Source organism: Syngnathus floridae, chromosome 11, assembly GCF_059516105.1.
Source record: "Syngnathus floridae isolate MCC-2025c chromosome 11, RoL_Sflo_1.0, whole genome shotgun sequence".
Classification (NCBI taxonomy): Eukaryota; Metazoa; Chordata; class Actinopteri; order Syngnathiformes; family Syngnathidae; genus Syngnathus; species Syngnathus floridae.
The window spans coordinates 13,687,332-13,705,721 of NC_142423.1; the positions used below are offsets into that span (position 1 = coordinate 13,687,332).

The 18,390-nt window shown below is 45.3% G+C and overlaps 3 protein-coding genes across 4 annotated transcripts; 2 read left to right on the plus strand and 1 right to left on the minus strand.

Moving 5' to 3' along the window:
* Positions 1–112: 112 nt before the first annotated feature.
* hgh1 (HGH1 cochaperone) lies at positions 113–13,176 on the minus strand. The gene is made up of 11 exons (XM_088389241.1): positions 13,067–13,176; positions 11,398–11,580; positions 2,521–2,630; positions 2,319–2,457; positions 1,958–2,095; positions 1,457–1,608; positions 1,285–1,385; positions 973–1,071; positions 815–906; positions 492–614; positions 113–411 (listed from the first exon to the last, which is right to left on the minus strand). The coding sequence occupies exons 2-11, from the start codon at positions 11,443–11,445 to the stop codon at positions 274–276; spliced, it is 1,140 nt and encodes a 379-aa protein (XP_088245367.1). The 5' UTR covers positions 11,446–11,580; positions 13,067–13,176; the 3' UTR covers positions 113–273.
* On the plus strand, positions 3,284–11,432 carry rbm12 (RNA binding motif protein 12). The gene is made up of 2 exons (XM_088389238.1): positions 3,284–3,416; positions 6,238–11,432. The coding sequence occupies exon 2, from the start codon at positions 6,266–6,268 to the stop codon at positions 8,972–8,974; it is 2,709 nt and encodes a 902-aa protein (XP_088245364.1). The 5' UTR covers positions 3,284–3,416; positions 6,238–6,265; the 3' UTR covers positions 8,975–11,432.
* Positions 13,177–13,271: 95 nt separating the features above from the next.
* cpne1 (copine I) lies at positions 13,272–18,208 on the plus strand. 2 transcript variants are annotated; one of them, XM_088389239.1, is made up of 16 exons: positions 13,272–13,428; positions 14,026–14,154; positions 14,369–14,548; positions 14,662–14,736; positions 14,804–14,875; positions 14,997–15,080; positions 15,193–15,282; positions 15,360–15,458; positions 15,534–15,620; positions 15,719–15,778; positions 15,864–15,997; positions 16,119–16,173; positions 16,438–16,492; positions 16,607–16,740; positions 16,805–17,041; positions 17,106–18,208. In XM_088389239.1, exons 1-16 carry the CDS (start codon positions 13,411–13,413, stop codon positions 17,217–17,219), a joined length of 1,623 nt encoding a protein of 540 aa, XP_088245365.1. In that variant the 5' UTR covers positions 13,272–13,410; the 3' UTR covers positions 17,220–18,208. The 2 variants fall into 2 exon arrangements, with proteins under 2 accessions (XP_088245365.1, XP_088245366.1); XM_088389240.1 differs by having other exon boundaries at positions 17,109–18,208.
* The last annotated feature ends 182 nt before the right edge of the window (positions 18,209–18,390 follow it).

Here is an 18,390-nt window from a genome sequence, read left to right on the forward strand (position 1 = left end):
TCCTCTGCTGGCTAAACTGAGTTATGCATGCTTAACCTGGCAACCGCATCCTTCCTGCATTGTGATGAACTAAAACATAATCGACTCGAATGAGCAATCTATAGAAAGTGGATGAATGGGCGATGGCCTCTTTTATTAATTGTAATTGTCTGTTTTCGGCACAGTTTTAGCATTATAGATGCGTGCTTCCTGGTCGTACGCCGCATTATAAAACGTGCTTATGAAAATATTTCATAATTGCCGTTATTCCGTCTGCTCCGCCTTTTGTTGTTTCTATGTCCTTTCCTCTTGCGTTTCCAGCTCCTGCTGCTCCTTGGCATCTGCCTTCTTCAGTTTCTCCTCCACGTCTTGTGGAATGTTGACCTCCAGCAGGTTCTCCATGCCCTGCTCCGGCTCGTCCCCAATTAGCACCTGCAGATGTTACGCAAAGAAACGTTTATCTTATTCAGTTGCCTAAGTTGCCTACTCCCTCAAGCTAAGAGTGATCGTACCTCAACCAGTTTTTCACATGCGCTGGTGACTTTGGGGTTCGTCTCCCATCGGTGGAACTCCCTCATGATGACGTACACGTTCTTGTCTTTCAGAGTCTGTCGGCCATCTTTAGTCGCCGTCAGCTAGCAGACGATATCGATGTGGGCGAGAAGAACACAGGTGCAATATGCTGAGAACATGTAAGCAAGTTAATTTACTCAAGGAAAACGAGTTGGATCAGCACTTCAACTTTTGCCAGAGTTTTCTTGGACCCAACTCTCAATAGTCCGGCTGATGCATAAAGTGGAAGTACTTTTGCCATGCGCGCCATTTTGTTTGTTACCAGCATAAGCGTTTCCAGGAGCATCTTCCTGATGTCGGGGTCCTCTTCTCTCTTCTTGTCCTCTGGCAGGTACTGAAGGTCCACAGGCAGACCTACACCACCATGACATCATTATCATCATCATCACCACAACACATGCGACCAGTCGGAGCTTGAACCTTCATTGTCCTCATCGCTCAGCTCTTCCGGACCGGCCAGTGGAAGCAGCAGAAAGGGCAGGATGTCCACTTGCTCGCTGAGGAGCCACTCGTGATTGGCTGCAGGAGAACAATCATGTGACGACAACTGAGGAAAAATCACTTTTCTTCTGCTACTATGAATTCTGATGACCCAAATAGTCCCAACATCTCAAGGGCAGATAAAAACACAGGTGGGCACCGCACATCCACGGACCCTTCTTGACTATTTTGTAGCATTGAAAACAACTTTGTCTATTTGCCATCTCTCATGCTGACACTACAGCTTCTCACCGTAGTCAAAGCAGCAGTTGCGCAGGATGCCAATGACGCCGCCACGCCGCACCGCAGACGCCTGAAACTGTGTGAAGGGCAACAAGCGTTGGACCACACACCTGCAACACACACAAATCAATTCCCCCTCACATGCATAGCCGTTGCCTTGCACGCGGGTAACACAACGGACCTGTCTTTGTCCATCAGGAAGCGTCTAGCGTCAGGCAGCTGCGTGAGATTGGACAGCAGCGGAGCCAGATAGTGCATCTTGGCGTGGGGGTTGTAAGCCTCCATACATAACATGTCCACCAGCTGAGCCAGGCCAAGCTCCTCTTGGAGCACCTAAAAAAACAACCAGCGTTCCATTTTTAACTTTAGAGTCCATTACTCTATAAACAGCTGGCTCAAAAATAACCCAGTAATCTAGCCAAAAGTCTTTGTGACTATAAAGTCTGGTCTGCTCAGGTCTAGTCTGGCCTAATCAAAAATAAAGTCTGGTCTTGTCTGACATCTGGTCTTTAATTTAAAGTGTGGAATAGTCCAAAGTTAGTTTGGTGTAGTCTTTAGTCTGCTGAACAGGTTTTGTTTCAATAGTGACAGTTTCAAGTCTGTAATGAATATAATTGACGTCACGGGCAAGGTCATCCGAGCTGAAGGTGTTTGTAAATAGCCCAGTGGGGTCAAAGCGAACCTTGAAGAGTATCTTGCATGTCTTCTCGTGGCGCGTCAGGTTGGAGAGGATGGTGCAGATCTGGTCAGAAAAGTAGTACTCCGGATCTTTGAGGTTCCTGACCAGCGTGGGGACCATGCCGATGTCATTCAGCAACACCTGACCGGGTACAAACACATTTTGTGATGTGATTACTATAAATTGGGGAAAAGCCAAAAGTCACAAACACTGTTGTGTGCCTTGAAGGAGCATGGCCTTTGGAGCTGGATTTTATTTTGTGGTTTGGTGTTGAGAACCAAAAATACGAAAATTGTGTCAACTTGACGTCCCAATGTGTATGGAACCGAATGAATCTTTGAAGGACGCAGTGGCGGTTTGTTACCTGGTGAAGAGTCTCGTCAGCCGACAGATTGATCAGGATGTGGTAGCAGTCCTTTACGATGGCGATGGACGGGTCAGACGTCAGAGCGAAAAGAGCGGCTATGAGGTCGGGTTTGGTGCGGAGGAAGCGGCAGCCATCTCTGTATAAAACAGAATAGTTTGATGGCAAAATCCTGATCATCATTCGCCATACTGACACTCACCTGTTTCCTGACAAGCCCAGGATGTAGCTGGTGGTGTGACCTTTGACATCGGGCCGTGTCGCAGGCGTCAGGAAGGAGAGCAGCTCGGCGGCCTCAGAATCGCTCAGCATCTTCAAACAAGCACAAAATAAAACTCAAGTTTTGAAACATTCTTGTGAGATAAAAAAATGATTTGTAAGATACCTAGTGATTCTGCTGACACTTTATCTAGAAGAAGTAAATAATTTAGGGACAGCAACTGCGATCATATTAGGAAAACCCGTAAGAAGTATTGGTATTCATGCTAGTTTAGTTCGCGGTAACTTGCACCGCGGGAAAAGCGACAAGCGTCACTTGGACAGCGATGGTGGAACGTGCAGTTTCACAACCATAACCTACCTTCAACTTGCTAAACAGCCGCCGATCTCATTCTGTCCGTTATTTGTCACTTTAAAAGGCGGAATGTCACGCGTGTTTACAACCCTCACATGTGGGATTCGCTTTCGCTGCATCCGGCAACCACATCTGCAACGGAAGCGTCTACGGAAGCCCACTTGGACAAAAAAATAACCGCAGATGGAAAAAACCAAAACACAGAATAATCACGACTTTTTTATTATTGTGGCCGAGAAAATATTTTTTACAAGTTAAAACTGTCTTCATAGAGTTCTAAGCATTCATTCCAACCACACATTGTAATTCACTCACCGTTTTCGCACGGTAGAGGGAGACAATGCGCCGACTTTAGCTTCTCGCGGTAAACTATCGCGTTGTTTCCGCCGACATTTCGTGAGCAGACATTGCGGTATCAGCCTGCGAGCTTTTTCCCAAAGCCATTTTATTTTGCAGACTGAAGTGAGAAACCAAGACGTCGGTGCATGAATCAAACCTGAGTGTGTTAGTTGACAGATTCCTCGGTAAGAATTCCTAGAAGAAAAAAATGCTTCAAGTGCTAAAAGATTTAGGACACAAGATGCCGAAAAATTGCGACTATGGTCCGCTACTATATACACACACACACATTCACACACAAAAGAGGTTTGGCTAACAGCTAAGTAGCTAATGGGGCGTCGCATGCTTTTTTACGTTGATGCGATTCTATCAAAATTAGTACTGACTAGTGTTATTATTAGTATTACAAAGTCCAAATATTGTCTTGTCGTCTATAATGATGCTTAGTTCAATAAAAACCCGTGTTTAATTCGTCGTTCGGGATGATACAGTACTTCAAGTAGCCGTGCTCAGATCGATACCTATGACGTCGTTATTGTTGTGTTATTATTGTGTCAATTACCCGATGTTAGTGTGTCGTTAAAGTGATGGAAGGATGTAAGCCAAGTTTTTTTTTTATTAGCTTCTAGCACAGCACAGGGTTGGTAACGTCAAATCTGCCAGCAAAAGGAGGCTGGTGATGGATTGAGCCTAATTTTTTTCCAAACTGTCAAATTGAAATGCTCAAAAAACTTCCCATGTTGGGTTGTTGCTTTAGTGGGTGTAATTGAATGAGTTGGATCCAAACAAATACCCACATTGTGTATGTTTACACACCCAAATGGAGACATTTGCTGCGTTTTGAGGCTGAGGTCATTATGTTTTATTGCTGGCTGTGCTCCCAATGATCTGCTGTGTCTTATGAATGCGCTTTTCCTGGCCATTTAAAAGGATCATGTGTGTCTACTATCTGCTGGGTTCTGTGCAATTTATTATGGAAGCTTTTCTCTTCACTACACCGGATGCTTACCTTTTTTTTTTTTTCAGTCTGAAAGTGCTTACTGGTTGATGTACTATGGTCCGGTGCCCACGCAAAACATTTTGTGGTTTGCTTCTGAAGAGGTGTTGCTGATTTTTTTTTTTTTTAATTCAAGTCATATTACCATCAAGCGGTCCAGCTGACTTTAGCACACAAGGGTGACCTAATGGTTTATGATTCCAGTGCGGACTGTCATCGTATGGACAGCTTGGCTCTTCTTACTATTGACTGGTGGTACCCGGTCCAGAGAAAGTACCCCGGGTGGGGTTTAACCGATACCAAAGGGGCACTAGTTGTTTGTGTTGCTGCATTTAGAGTTGCACCATTCTTGTCTCCTTTTATGTGCCCTCACTGCTCTCGCCATGCTACCCCCGATTGAAGGCCGCCGAGATGTGCTGTGGACTGCTTTTTTCTTTGGATTGTCCCGTGCTGCGTGGTGCAACGTAGCTGTAAAGTTGTGGTTTGCCTTGACAGAATATTTGGAAATTTGCCAGTTTAATGCATATTTGCATATCTAACAATTTGTTCACTTCACTTGCTCAGTGGTATATATGTATGAAGCTTGCTTTTGATTTTGATCAGTAAGAAGTGGAAAAACACAAGTCGAGTACCTGTTAAGAGTTCTGACCATGTGAACATATTTTGGTTAGTTTTTATTTGCACAATAATAACTGATTCTGTACTGGCCCGGAGTTGTACGCTTCCGAGGACGGGACATGGACTTTGGGCTTTTGCTTAAAATGCATGGATTTGACTGCTAAGTCAAGGTACCACAGTTTTATTTTGGGCAATTGCAGATAATTTTAGCCTCTTAAAAGTACAGGCTTGGTCAACATCCCTCACAACTCTGTGTCTTGATGGCATGATTTGTACGGGCATTCCTTGACTTTGGCTCTAAATTCAAGAAGCTTGAGTGTATCATTTTGTCGAATGTTGTTGGTAGTGCTCCTGAGCTGTGTTCTGAGGATTTTGTCCGCAATGTCATAGCGCTGCTGTGTGCTTTGCTGTTGAGCTGCTGGTATTTTGCTGGCTGTTTGTTTGCTCATGCTAACAATGGAGCGCGATTTTGGTCAATGATGTGTCTGATGTGTTCTATTTTTCTGCCGTTTCTCTGGTAGTGCTCTGCTGTTGTGGTATTATGATCATGTGTGCTGTTGCAGAATTGTTTAAATATGGTGGCTTCCTGTTGTAATTTACTGTCATGCATTTGTAGGTCTTGAGAAAAAAGTTTTTTTTTTTAGGTTGTACGACTGTCAAGGCTTGGTTTTGGTGTTCAGCAGAACGCCCGCATCCTAGGTAGCCCGAAACTATGAAGCCAGTTGAGGAGCATTGCAATTGTTCCCATCTCATTTGACAATTGGACCAAATGTTGTTTTTTACAGTGATTTACTGTTTTTGAGGAATTTCTCTCAAGTTCTCTTAGAGAAATGAGCTATTGTTTGTTGTGTTTTTTTTTCTTCTCCATTCTCTACATCGTCACAGTTTTGCTTGGGATTTAGATTTAAGCGGGAAGCTTTTGGGAAATTAGGCTGAACCGGGTCACTTAAGCTTCTCCAAGAGAAGTGGACTCTTAAAGCTAGCCTCTCACCAAGACTAATTATGAGGCACATTTTAGCACGTTAGCTCATGATCTTGGCACAATTTTGTCCTGCTACATTTATTCAATTCTATTATTTCTGTATACCAATTCAAACTGTTATTGTCGGATATTAATTGTGTTCTGGAAGCTTGAGCTCATCACTCTCCAAGTAGTAGTCTAAATTCAAGTGTTAAAGATGGGCTTGGAGTTGAGCTTTGTTTCTTGTTCTTCTGCAAATGTTTCGCTCTTTCACCCCTCATTCTTCGCTACAGAACTGCTGGTTTCCAAATGTTTGGTTCGAGCGCCCCCCCAAATTCTGCATTGTCATACCATGTTTGCCGGGCATCTGGAAACCACGGGTCTGGTCTACTTTGCTTCTTATCTGACGGCAGTGTTGCTCTCTCCCCAGGTTGTAGGCCTGTTGATTAGCTGTCAGTATGGCGGTAGTCATCAGACTGCAAGGTCTGCCCATAGTGGCCGGCACCATGGACATCAGGCACTTCTTCTCTGGCCTCACCATCCCTGATGGGGGCGTGCACATCGTGGGTGGCGAGCATGGCGAGGCCTTCATTGTCTTTGCCACCGACGAGGACGCTCGGCTGGGGATGATGCGCACAGGTGGGTCCATTAAGGGCTCCAAAGTGTCATTGTTGCTCAGCAGCAAGACGGAAATGCAGAACATGATTGAGTTGAGCAGGCGGAGGTTTGAGGGCGGCACGGGTGCGGTTGAAACCGCCACGCCCACGGCGGCTAATCGCCAATCTTCCGTGGCAGCCGTACCTGCGATCCAGTCGGCCGCAGCGGGGCGAAGTGGTAGCCATGGAAACCCCGCTTTCACTAACACTCCCGCTGTGGTGACTGCGACCTCTTCACAAGAGACCCCAATTCACAAAGCCGCGGCTAGCCTGGCGAGTATGATGCCCAACTTTCCTCATTCCTACAACACCGCCCCCGCTGTTACAACGGCCCTGACCTCGCTCAACGCGGGTCCCCTGCTTATCGCCCCCATGCCCAACATGCCCTCCATGTCGGGGATGCCCACGTTAGCCACAGTTCCTCCTCCCATGTCATCCCTACCCCCTGTCCCTACTGTCAGCCAACTTTCCCATGGACCTCCTGTACCGCCAATGTCTCACCTGTCACACATGCCCTCTATGCCACCTTTCAACCCCACCATGCCCCCGCCCGGAGGACTTGCCGCAGGCCTCCCCCTCAGTGCCCCAAACCCAATGTTGTTCAACCCCCTCTCCCCTCTTGCGTCTCTGGGACTCCAGGCTCACATGAAGGCCGCTGCAGCCACCGGAGTTAACGTGTCCGGTCCAGATGAGTTGTTTGTCCTCTTGCAGAACCTCGCATTCTCTTGCTCAGAGATGGAGATCAGGGAGTTTTTCCGGGGTCTGGGGGTGGACGGAGTGCGCTTTTTGAGAGACGGGCAGGGTCGTCCGACCGGCCGAGCCATGGTCAAATTCTTCGCGCCCCAAGATAGTTTTGAAGCTGTCAAGCGAGGCGGCGGCATGATGGGTCAAAGGTTCATTGAGGTCACCCCGGGCTCTGAGAGGCAGTGGGCAAACCTCAATCATAGCACAATGGGCCTGACTCCTCAGCATAGCGCCAAACCAAACATTCACCCGCAAGACCAGCACCAACGCCGTAGTCAAGCCGTCGATGTTGGCCGTGATCAGCGAGGGAGGTCCAGATCGCCGCATCGACAAGAGTATTGCGTTTACCTAAAGGGCCTCCCTTACGAGGCTGACAAAAAACAGATCAAAGAGTTCTTCAAGAACCTGTCTGTGGTGGAGGACACTATGTACATTGCCTATGGCCCCAATGGGCAAGCCACAGGAGAAGGCTTTCTGGAGTTCAAAACGGAGCAGGACTACAAGGCTGCACTGGCTTCTCACATGCAATACATGGGACCGCGCTTCATCCAGGTACACCCAATCAGCTACAAGGGAATGCTGGAAAAGATTGACTCCATTCGTAAGCGTGAGGCAATGCAGAACGATGGTAAGAACCAGGATGGCCACAAAACACAGAGGAACTGTGCACATATCACCAACATCCCTTACAATATTTCCAAGAAGGACGTGCGTGCCTTCCTGGAAGGCATTGGGATTTACGAAGACACGCTTAAGGTCCTGACCGATGCCCACGGCAATGGTTTAGGGCAGGCGGTCTTTCAGCTACAGACCGAGGAAGACGCCCGCAAAACGGAAAGGCTTCACCGACAGAAGCTCAACGGCCGTGATGCGTTCGTTCATCTCGTAACCTTTGAGCAGATGAAGGAGATTGAGAGAAACCCCCCACCCCAAAACAAGAGGGGCCAAAGAAATCAACACCAGAACCAACAGCAGAGCCAGAAGCAGGGCCAGAACCAGCTCCTGCAGGCTCAGACGGTTCAGCAGCAGCCCCACATGAATCCCTTTACAGGGATTGGCGGCGAGGAGTTTAACTTCCTCAGAAATACGATGGGTAACCTTAACAGTTCCCCATTTGTGCCCCCGTTCTCTACTCCTGGAAACGGTGTGACAGGCCCCCCTCCCCTCCCTCCGTTGGCGGTAGGACTCGGCGAAGTCAATCTTGCCGTCACCCCGCCGCTAATTGCGGGTCTTCAGGGAACCCCCCTTCTGGAACCGCCAGGTTTTCGACCGGGCGCAGCAGGGGCGCCTATGTTTGGTCAGGATGGACTCAGAGGCTTGGTGCCCTTTGACAACAGCAACAGGAAACCAAGCGGAGGAGCGCAAAACAGAGGCGGCCCTGGCCCCATCAACAATAACCAGGGGCGTCAAGGGGGCGCGCCTCCCGGCGGACCTCCGGGTTTCAACCCAGGTGCGGAGGGTCTCCCGACTCCCCCCGGAGCACCAAACAACCCTAACAGTCAACGCTCCTCTGTTGCCTCTGCCGCCGCCCCAACCGTCGTCAAGCTGCAGAACATGCCGTTCACCGTCACCGCTGACGAGCTCATGGACTTCTTCTATGGCTATGAGGTGCTTCCGGGATCCGTCTGCTTGCAGTTCAACGACAAAGGCCTGCCCACCGGCGAGGCAATGGTGGCCTTCCAGAACCCAAAAGAGGCCGCCGCTGCCGTCATGGACCTGAACGACCGGCCCATTGGCGCACGGAAAGTCAAAATTAGCTTGGGTTGAGGAATCTGAGACTAACTGAAGCAGACTGACTGACTGACTGACTGACTGAAATCTTCCCCTTTCAGGCTGAGCTGGTTCTAGTAGGGTACTGGTGGTGAGAATTTGCTGGCTTTTTGTTGACTGGTTGCCAGTGGCGACTCCTGCATTTGCTACTTGCTATTGATGGCCACTGTAATTGTGATACGACCACAAAAATGCAATTCAACAGCACACACTTTACATCATCTGGAGCCGTTCAGAATCAACATTTGCACTCAAAATGACAAAAACACGTAACTAACTGAATAAAATACACCAAAGTCACCCAAGACTGATGTGTTTTGCTGGTCCAAGGTTTGCTCTGACCAGCCAAAAGTGCTGACATCAGTCAGGGGCCAGCACTCCGGCCTGATGAGGAGTTTCAAATGTAGTTTCATGAGCTAGCGATACTGTTTGAGAGAGCCTGGGGCAGATTGTTCTGGCGGCACATAGAGGCTCATATCCGGTTAAACAAAAAAGTTAAACCCGTATGGAAAACGAGAGAAATGCTCCAATGGACAGTTTGAGAAAAGGCCTGCCAATAGAAGATGCTGCAAGCCCGGGCCCATTTTCATGATTGTTTTAGCTCCGACTGCTTTAACGGTTCAAATTCGCAAAACACCCGAGAACTAGTACTAATTATTGCCACTAATTCTAAACCAGCTCATACCATCTCAGTGCGAAAGGGGTCTTACTGTAAGTAAATGCTATCCCACAACTTTTTTTGAAAGCATAACACAACCCCCTGTAGATTTGTATGTTCCATTTTCGAGCCCATTTTGAAGGCACTCACTTGATGATTACGACATTGACATGTTTTGCCTGGGCAAAACGCTGAATCATGTTCTGTCGCTATGGTAACACCCATGTTGCTACCTCAATGTGTCCATCATGTTGCTCCGCTGAGGTTGTTTGCGGTTGCTACGCTAACGCCGCTACATCCTGTGTTGCTATGCTAATATCTCTACATGTCGTCGTCGTTGTGGTAAAATGAGTCAGATTGTTCCCTTGCTGTCATCATTGAGTACAATGATCTCCTCTGTTGTGCTTTACTTTTTCCACATGACAGGTCTGCTTTTTTGTTTCTGTGCTCCTGCGTCGCGATGATGATGATGATGGAAAGGAGCTAATTAATGCTTTGCTACTGCAGTTAGCTGCAAAAGGGTGGCCATTTTTGCCAATTCCCCAGTAGATTTCCATGGATAATGAATATGAAGACAAATTAAAATATTCCCCAATTGTACCTGTCCTTTGGAATTCATGGGAATTGAAGGTAATAAATGAAAACGGCATTGCCTTGAGACATGAGTGACTCATATTAAGAATTTTGGCAGATAGGGGCTATCATTTGGATACCTCTTTGGTTTCAACTGAGCACAAATTTGACAGACGAGTGCTGTTTAAAGCAACCACTTATCTGATTCAAAGTTAAAATGTCCAGCGCAGAAAGGACAAAAAAGTACTCGCCAGCATCTATTCTTTATCCTCTGCATAGAATGGCTGTTACTGCGGCTTAATGAGACCGGCTGTTACTGCGGCTTAATGAGAAGCCGGAACTAGATCAATGTGCTGTATATCTGTTTTCATACTGTACAAACATGGCTGGCCTCACCAGAAATTGAGAAAGATGATTTGCAATACATACAATGATTTGAATTTGTATCACCGGGCGCCGGTTCATAACTGTAAAAACCCTTGTCGGGTTGCCCGTAAGTCAAACTTCTTGTACGCCAACATCCATCGGATCAGATTTATCGGGCGATATTAGCGCTTTTAAAATGGTCTAAAATGAAGTTTTAGACCCATCTCAACTATGATCTTGCAACACTCCCCACCCCAGATTTTGGCAGATTTTGCTCCGCCAAGTTAAATGAAACAAAGTCTTGTAAAACGGTCAAATGTTTTGCCTGTAATTCATCTCTCTAGTGGTGTAAGTCTTAAGGCACCAAACTATTATTTATTTCTGATATATTTTTGTGTCAGCAAAAACAAATCTAAATCGGTCACGCCCTATGAAGGTTCTCTTTTTTCCATCTTTTGGTTTGTCCCCTTCAATTCTCATGGAAAGTTTCCAACTTTGCCATTTGCTTGAATTTGCTTTTTTTCTGGTGTACCGGCACGTCGATGAACATACCGCCATGCTGTGAAATGGGACACACTTTTCTTTCTCTTTTCATGCCAGACATGTTCGATCGATTGATGACATGTATATTTTTTTTTGTCAATGATGATGTTGCTGTGTTTGGAGACCCAAACATACATGATGATGACATACACAAAGTAGATGTGAGGACTGTTGAGTGGGCAGATTTTTAGTTTGGTAGCATTTTTGTTGTATGTGTTTGGACTTGAGATATTTTTACATGTTACCATGATTTCTTTCAAACAACGTGCTTGATACTTACTTGTGTTTTTTGGATAATAAAAAGGATGTACAGGAGGACGCTGTCCATGCTCTGCCGACTTGCTGCTCTCTCGTCTCCTCCTCATTGTTTTGCCATTACTCGCTGATTTCTGCCGCTGTCTTGATGTCTTTTTGGAATAACTTGTTGAAGCTGACAACAACCCAAAGGAGTCTTGGGGCTGCACTGAAATGACAAGGGGGGAAGTTAGAAAGGAACAAAAATGGTGAATTGCCAACAGTAGACCTAAGTAGTCATCATTTAATATTGTTGCAATGCAGCGCTTGAATAGGAAATATTCCAAATAAAATGTATTGCACTCCAAGAATGAAATACAGCTAATAGTGGTTGTTTTGCCTACCATTGGTGGAACTTGTCACACTTTCAGAATCTCTCAACTTTTGTCATCTAAAAGAAGATAGACTCAATTACAGTCGTTTCATTTTTCCTGTAAAATAAGATTTCCCTCAGATTAATTGATAAATGTAATATATTTATATATACATATAATTTATTCTTATTTTATTTTACTTTAATATGATCCCAGGTTTTAGTTGGTAAACCATAATATTATTGTTGTGCAGGACTCCAAACTTCTAGTCAAGTTTGCTTCTAGAATTTCAGACAATACATCTATTCGTACCAGTGCGACCAGTAAGTAATCCTGTTATCCTGTTTATTAGTAATATAGTGAAAAGGGATGAACTGAATGTTTCCTTAGTCGTAAACAAAAAAAAGTCTGGAGCCTTGTGAGATTATAACTTCAGTGTGCAACAAATTTAACAATTGTAATATTACTCCTTTTAAATTGCTGCTTAACTCTCAGGATATTACATTTTAATTTATGTAATATTTTAACATTCTCGAAATTGTATCACTGTTTTTAACCCTCTTTGGTGTGACCCCGTTCTTCCTGCATTGAAAGACGCACTTCAAGTGGTTTGTCAACAGGCTTGATTGAAGAGTCAGGACTACGTTTTGAAAAAATCTGAAAAATAGCTACCAGGCTGAGTGTCTTTAGGATGGCTTCACTAAATGTGGGGTCTTGCTGCTGCTGTCACTTTTGATGCACAACGTTCATATTTGTCTTGATGTCTGACTAGATGTGTTTACATTAAAAATCTTAACGTGGCATGCATAAAACAAAGACCTCAAGGTCTCATTTAGAACGATTTCAGATGTATTGATGCTGTGGAGATTGCAATATTAAATCAAGCGTTCCTGTGTAGTGTGTTGACCCTTTTACTATACAAAAAAAAAAAGACCAGTAAGAAACAGTTGTTGTCAAGGCACAGAAGGAAGTGGATGCTTCTTGAGATAAGTTATTGAGCATTTCTTTCATTCGCTGAAAAAAAATGAATTACTATATACTTCTTTGATTTTTGTGATGTTATTAAAAACAAATGGTGGAAAAGAAGCATACGGTGATTTGCGGAAGTTGGCTGTGCGCTCCATCCGCTTTAACTATGCCCTTCAGTTTAATGGCTCGGAATATGTTTGGCACATTTGTGAGTGGAGCGGCACGTGTTATTGTATGTTCCTGACTTTTTATCTGTTGTCATTTTAGCACAGTGAAAATACAGCGTCGCTGTTTACACATGATTCTGAGGAGGAAACGCTTCACAAGGTGTACAAAGAGAAGCGGGAAGTTAAATTACAATACTGTACTTACCACGTGGAACGGAGAATATCATTTGAATATTTAACGTACTATCACTATCCCCGGTTTAATAATTTAATTGGATAAGCATAATCGTCTGACCCCCAAGTATATGTCGGTGATGGTTGGTTGAACTGTGCTGTGTTTTATTTTGAATGGCTGAGTCCGGAAGTTGCCCTTTATGATGACGATGATCCTTTCTGTCCAATCAAGAGGACGCTTCGTTTAAGTTGTTGTCCAATCAAAACAAGAATTTGCTGGCTGGTTGAAGCTTCCTATGTGAATTTGGTCGGTCTGTCTGGCAGCTTATTCGTCATTTTAGATCAAAATTGTGGATTTTGCGAATTAAAAAACTGATGTTGAAGTTAAGTCAGGTAATCGTGTTTGTTCTGCATACAGACAATTTGATGGTTTGTCGCATCAGGTTCTCGATATGTGCTCTACGCCCTTGTTAAATATGGACTCGATCTAAAGAAATGATGATCTTACTTTTCTCCGATTTATGACTTAGTTATTGTCGCATGTTAAAGTTAAATGTGTGTGAAATTTCCCCTCTACGCCGCTTTTGTAACGGATTGAATGTATTTATTTTACTTTTTAACATGTCGAAAATCCCACTTCCGTAATGGGGCGTGACCGTGTTCTGCATGTGTAATAGCAGAATTTCGTAATTCTCGCCATTGTATTTACGTTTTATTTTCCTCCTTTTCCTGGTATAGTTTTCATAGAAAGTTTTGATGTGCTCTAATAGTATAGTTTTGATATGGTGAGCCACTACTTTTTATTGCAATGCCCAACACTCGGACTCGTACATTTCAGCACTTCCACTACTAATCTTCACAGTGCTTAAAAAATGATTAATTGATAACAGCATATGGATTGTTTGGTCTCGACTGAATGACATCTTGTGTAGTATCAAAAAATCTAGAGCTATAAAACCTAAAAGTTTCTTAAATTGTGTTTTGACGCAGATGGCAGACTGTGTGTCTAAGGTGGAGCTGACTGTCTCCTGTTCGAACCTGTTGGACAAAGATGTGGGCTCAAAGTCGGATCCTCTATGTGTGCTGCTGCAGCGTTCTGGAAAAGACAGCTGGACTGAGGTAATTCAAATCAAAGGAGTCGTTCACCGTCAGTCAAAAATTTAGAAGCACCTCCAGATTCATTCTAATTCATAAATCAAGAATAAAAGCTGTTATCTGGCCCAAAACTACTTTCAAGAATATTAAATCTTAATTTATGAACTAAAGTGATATTTGTGCACAGGCTAGTCGTCTGCATCTTTGTCATCTCTCGACATTTCTTCTTTCCCATTAGCTGGCCCGCACCGAGCGCATTGAGAACAACTCCAGTCCATCCTTCAGTCAGCGCTTACGTCTAGACTACCACTTTGAGACCGTGCAGAACCTCAAACTGGGCGTCTACGACATTGACAACGCGTCCCGGGACCTCGGCGACGATGATTACCTGGGAGGTGTGGAGCTCACCCTGGGACAGGTAAACACAGATCAGTTGAGATCTTGGAACACTGACGCCGGTCCCTCCACATTTCCGCCATGTTGAAAGGGAGGAAGATCTGTGAGTCTGCGTGTGTCTTATGTTTGCTCCAGATCGTTTCTAGTAAAACTCTGACCAGACCACTGCAGCTGAAGAAAGGGAAGCCTGCTGGCAAAGGAAGCATTACGGTATGTAGGCCGTCTATACTGTAATATATTATCATTTAATCTAACAGTATCACATTTTAATGCTTAGATCACCGCAGAGGAGATAAAGGACAACCGATCTATTCAGTTGGAGCTGGAGGCTAAAAATCTGGACAAGAAGGTAAACTGCCTAATTAGTTTCACAAAGGCAACCAAAGTAAAAATAAAAAGCAAGACTCGAGCAAGAGCCTTGTCCAATATAAAAGAATGATGAGTCGATACTTGCCTTCACGTGCGCTCAGGACACCTTCGGCAAGTCGGACCCTTTCCTGGAGTTCTTCAAAAAAGGAGATGATGGAAAATGGCAGCTGGTCCACAGAACAGAGGTGCACACATGCTCAGATGGATGAGGAGGAAGATGTTTTTGCCAAACGATTGTTGACACATGACTGCATTTGTGTGTGTTTGTCTGTTCTGTCATCATGTGTGTGTGTGTAGGTGGTGAAGAACAACCTGAGTCCCAGCTGGAAGAAGTTCACCGTCCCTCTGCAGACATTCTGCAGCAGCGATCTGGAAAGGCCTCTCAAGGTTCCAGCCAATTGGAACGCGGCTGCTCAGCCAACGCCCCGCCCCGCCGCCCTTGATGCGCCCTTTGTCGCCCTCAGGTGGATTGCTCTGATCACGACAGCGACGGCTCGCACGACCTCATTGGCTCTTTTACCACCAAAGTGTCGGAGTTGCAGAAGGCCGCCTCCGGTTCACCGGTCGGTTGGCAGATTTGAACGGCGGACCTCAAGATGACTCCTAGTGATCTGCATTTTGTTCCCGCTTTGTTACAGGTGGCCTTTGATTGCATCCATCCAGACAAGCAGAAAAAAAAGAAGAGCTACAAAAACTCGGGTGTGGTCTCGGTGAAGAGCTGCAAGGTACCACTGACTGATTCACTCACACTGTTCATACCATTTCTCCAAGTGCGGTTTGCTGAGGTACATTTTGACTGGATTTCCTGTTTGTGATGTCACAGTTAGCCACGCAGCACAGCTTCTTGGACTACGTGATGGGCGGCTGCCAGATCAACTTCACTGTGAGGGCGCTGGTTCCGACTCACTCACTCAGTCACGCGTGTTGTGATGTATCTACTCACTCGGGTTTTGCGTGCGCGTGCCTAGGTGGGCATCGATTTCACAGGCTCCAACGGGGACCCTCGCTCCCCCAATTCTCTCCACTACCTGAGTCCGGATGGGCTGAACCAGTACCTGACTGCCCTGTGGTCGGTGGGGCAGGTCGTCCAAGACTACGACACGTCAGTACCACTTTTGACTGTTGAATCCATCTGGCAGACTGGTTTCGGAAGGATTCCGCAACATGGAGCTTGTAGTGTCTACCTTTTGGCTAATGGATTTTTTTTCGTCTCTCTTTTTCAGTGATAAACTCTTCCCTGCGTTTGGTTTTGGAGCCAAACTTCCTCCAGACTACCAGGTGCTCACTAACTTCAAAGTGCAAGTCCTTTTTGGAAAAGGAAGAAATAATGGGTGCAGCAATTATTTGACAACCAGATTCATTTATCAAATGAATCAACCGTTTTGATAATTGGGTGGTTGTTTAGGATCATGCAAATCTACTGATTTCAGTCGTCGTCTGATTACTCGAGTGCTCCACGAAAACGGGCTGATTTTGCGAGACTGAACAAAATTGAATGTCAATGATGCAAGTACATTTGTGTTGACTTTCTTGCTCCCGCAGGCCGCCCATCATGAGTTTGCCCTCAACTTTAACCCGAGCAACCCTAACTGCCAAGGTACCAACAACATTTTGCTTCATTTTGCGCAAATGCCAACAAATAGCCGAGTCGTAAATACGACTCCTCATGTTGTGCACAGCGGATAGATAAAAAAATAAACACTTCATTCAGGCATTCAGGGCATCGTGGAGGCCTACAGGATGGTTCTCCCTCAACTCCGACTCTCTGGGCCGACTAACTTCTCCCCCATCATCAATCACGTGGCCTCTATCGCCTCCGGCGCCGCCCAGAGCAACAGCGCATCTGTAAGGACAAAAAGGCCCGCGGCGCCGCCGAGCCCCGTGGACTGACGGCGTCTCCTGTCCGCAGCAATACTTTGTCCTCCTCATCCTCACCGACGGCGAGATCACCGACCTGGACCAGACCCGGGATGCCATCGTGCGCGCCTCGCGCCTACCGCTGTCCATCATCATCGTGGGCGTGGGACCGGCCGACTTTAAAGCCATGGAGCTGCTGGACGGAGACGACGGCGTGCTAAGGTCCACGGTGGGAGAGGCCGTCGCCAGAGACATCGTCCAGTTTGTCCCCTTCCTCAAGTTCAAAGACGTGAGTGCAACCATGCCTTAACTGGTGAACCGTACTTTTTTGAAGTGAAATTTTGTGGTCTCAGCAGGCCCCCCAGGCGACTTTAGCCCAGGCGGTGCTGGCTGAGGTGCCCACCCAAGTGGTGTCCTACTTCAAAATGAGAGGCCTGCAGCCACTCAAGCCCCCCGTCAAAGCCTGAATGCCCAACGTGCCACATTCCACCGCCGCCTTCAAGCACTCCCGCCACAACAGACCAATCGACTGCGCTTAAGTGATGGCCAATATACAAAGCCAGGAACAAGTTTGCTTTTTTACATTATTCTTTTGTTATGTTTTGAAAGAAATCCGCTGAGACCATATATAATCCTGAAGTTCACAAATAACGGATGCTTCCTAATAACGCCCATGAAAGAAAGTGAATAAGTGGAGGATCGAGTCAAAAAAGGGGTCTCTAAAATACACAAAAAAAAAAAACATGCATATGCAGGGAGTCTGACAGTTTTCATCAAAATTCTCAAATTCCTTCTCAATTTCATAGCCTGATTAATTTTGAAAAAAAAGATCAGTCCAAAAAAGAAGTTTGGGACCAAATGAGACCACTTACAAAAACTAAACACAATCTATTTGTTTCCCTCAGCCTCTGGGATATTGCCACTTTATTTTAATTTTTCAATTAATTTTCATTATATTCAGTGTGGTCCTCATACACCTTCGTATGAATAGCTACTCTTGGACCGCGGACCACTTTTATACGCACAAGGGCTTGAGCAACTTGACACATTCTTTTTTTTGCTTCAAATGCACAAGTAGTATTTGTAGTCATTTTTTTTCTCCTCCTAACTATGCAGTTGATGACAACACCACGCACACCTATGGCGTCATCTTTTGTTTTCATAGCAACACGGAAGTCTAGATGGCCATTAGGAGAAATGACACTCCAGATGTTTACAATGTAGCATCGCTGTGTCTTGTCTTCACTTGTATTAACCAGAAATAGATTATTTTGTACTTTGATTCATATTCTCACTCGATGCTGGAATGTTTGTTAGCTAAAACTTAGTAGCTTTACAATTTGCGTTGCCTTATTTCTAATGCCTTAAAATAGTAAGAATAGGTTTTGTAGCAGTAAACATTTCAGAAAGCGTCATTTTGTGACAATAAGTGTTTTTGCCACAAACACAAAAATGATGTAAAATGAGCAAGTGGACGATCGAATGTAAGCCAAGTGCCTTTGTCAAAATGCTCAAGTTTAAAACGCAAGTTCAACACAACCCACAATCACGTCAACGCAACAGTGCCAAAAAAAAATGAATTTGCTGCTGCTTAATGCCAAACATGTTTTATCCCAACTTTAGAGTTAATCTTACAAA

Coding starts and splice junctions, on each gene's coding strand:
- cpne1 (XM_088389239.1), top strand. Junction 14,876..14,996: donor CTAAAAATCTGGACAAGAAG/GTAAACTGCCTA, acceptor ACGTGCGCTCAG/GACACCTTCGGCAAGTCGGA. Junction 17,042..17,105: donor CCTTCCTCAAGTTCAAAGAC/GTGAGTGCAACC, acceptor TTGTGGTCTCAG/CAGGCCCCCCAGGCGACTTT.
- rbm12 (XM_088389238.1), top strand. CDS start 6,266: ATGGCGGTAGTCATCAGACTGCAAGGTCTGCCCATAGTGGCCGGCACC.
- hgh1 (XM_088389241.1), bottom strand. CDS start 11,445: ATGGACAGCGTCCTCCTGTACATCCTTTTTATTATCCAAAAAACACAA. Junction 1,609..1,957: donor CATGCAAGATACTCTTCAAG/GTTCGCTTTGAC, acceptor TTGTTTTTTTAG/GTGCTCCAAGAGGAGCTTGG. Junction 412..491: donor CATGTGAAAAACTGGTTGAG/GTACGATCACTC, acceptor TAACATCTGCAG/GTGCTAATTGGGGACGAGCC.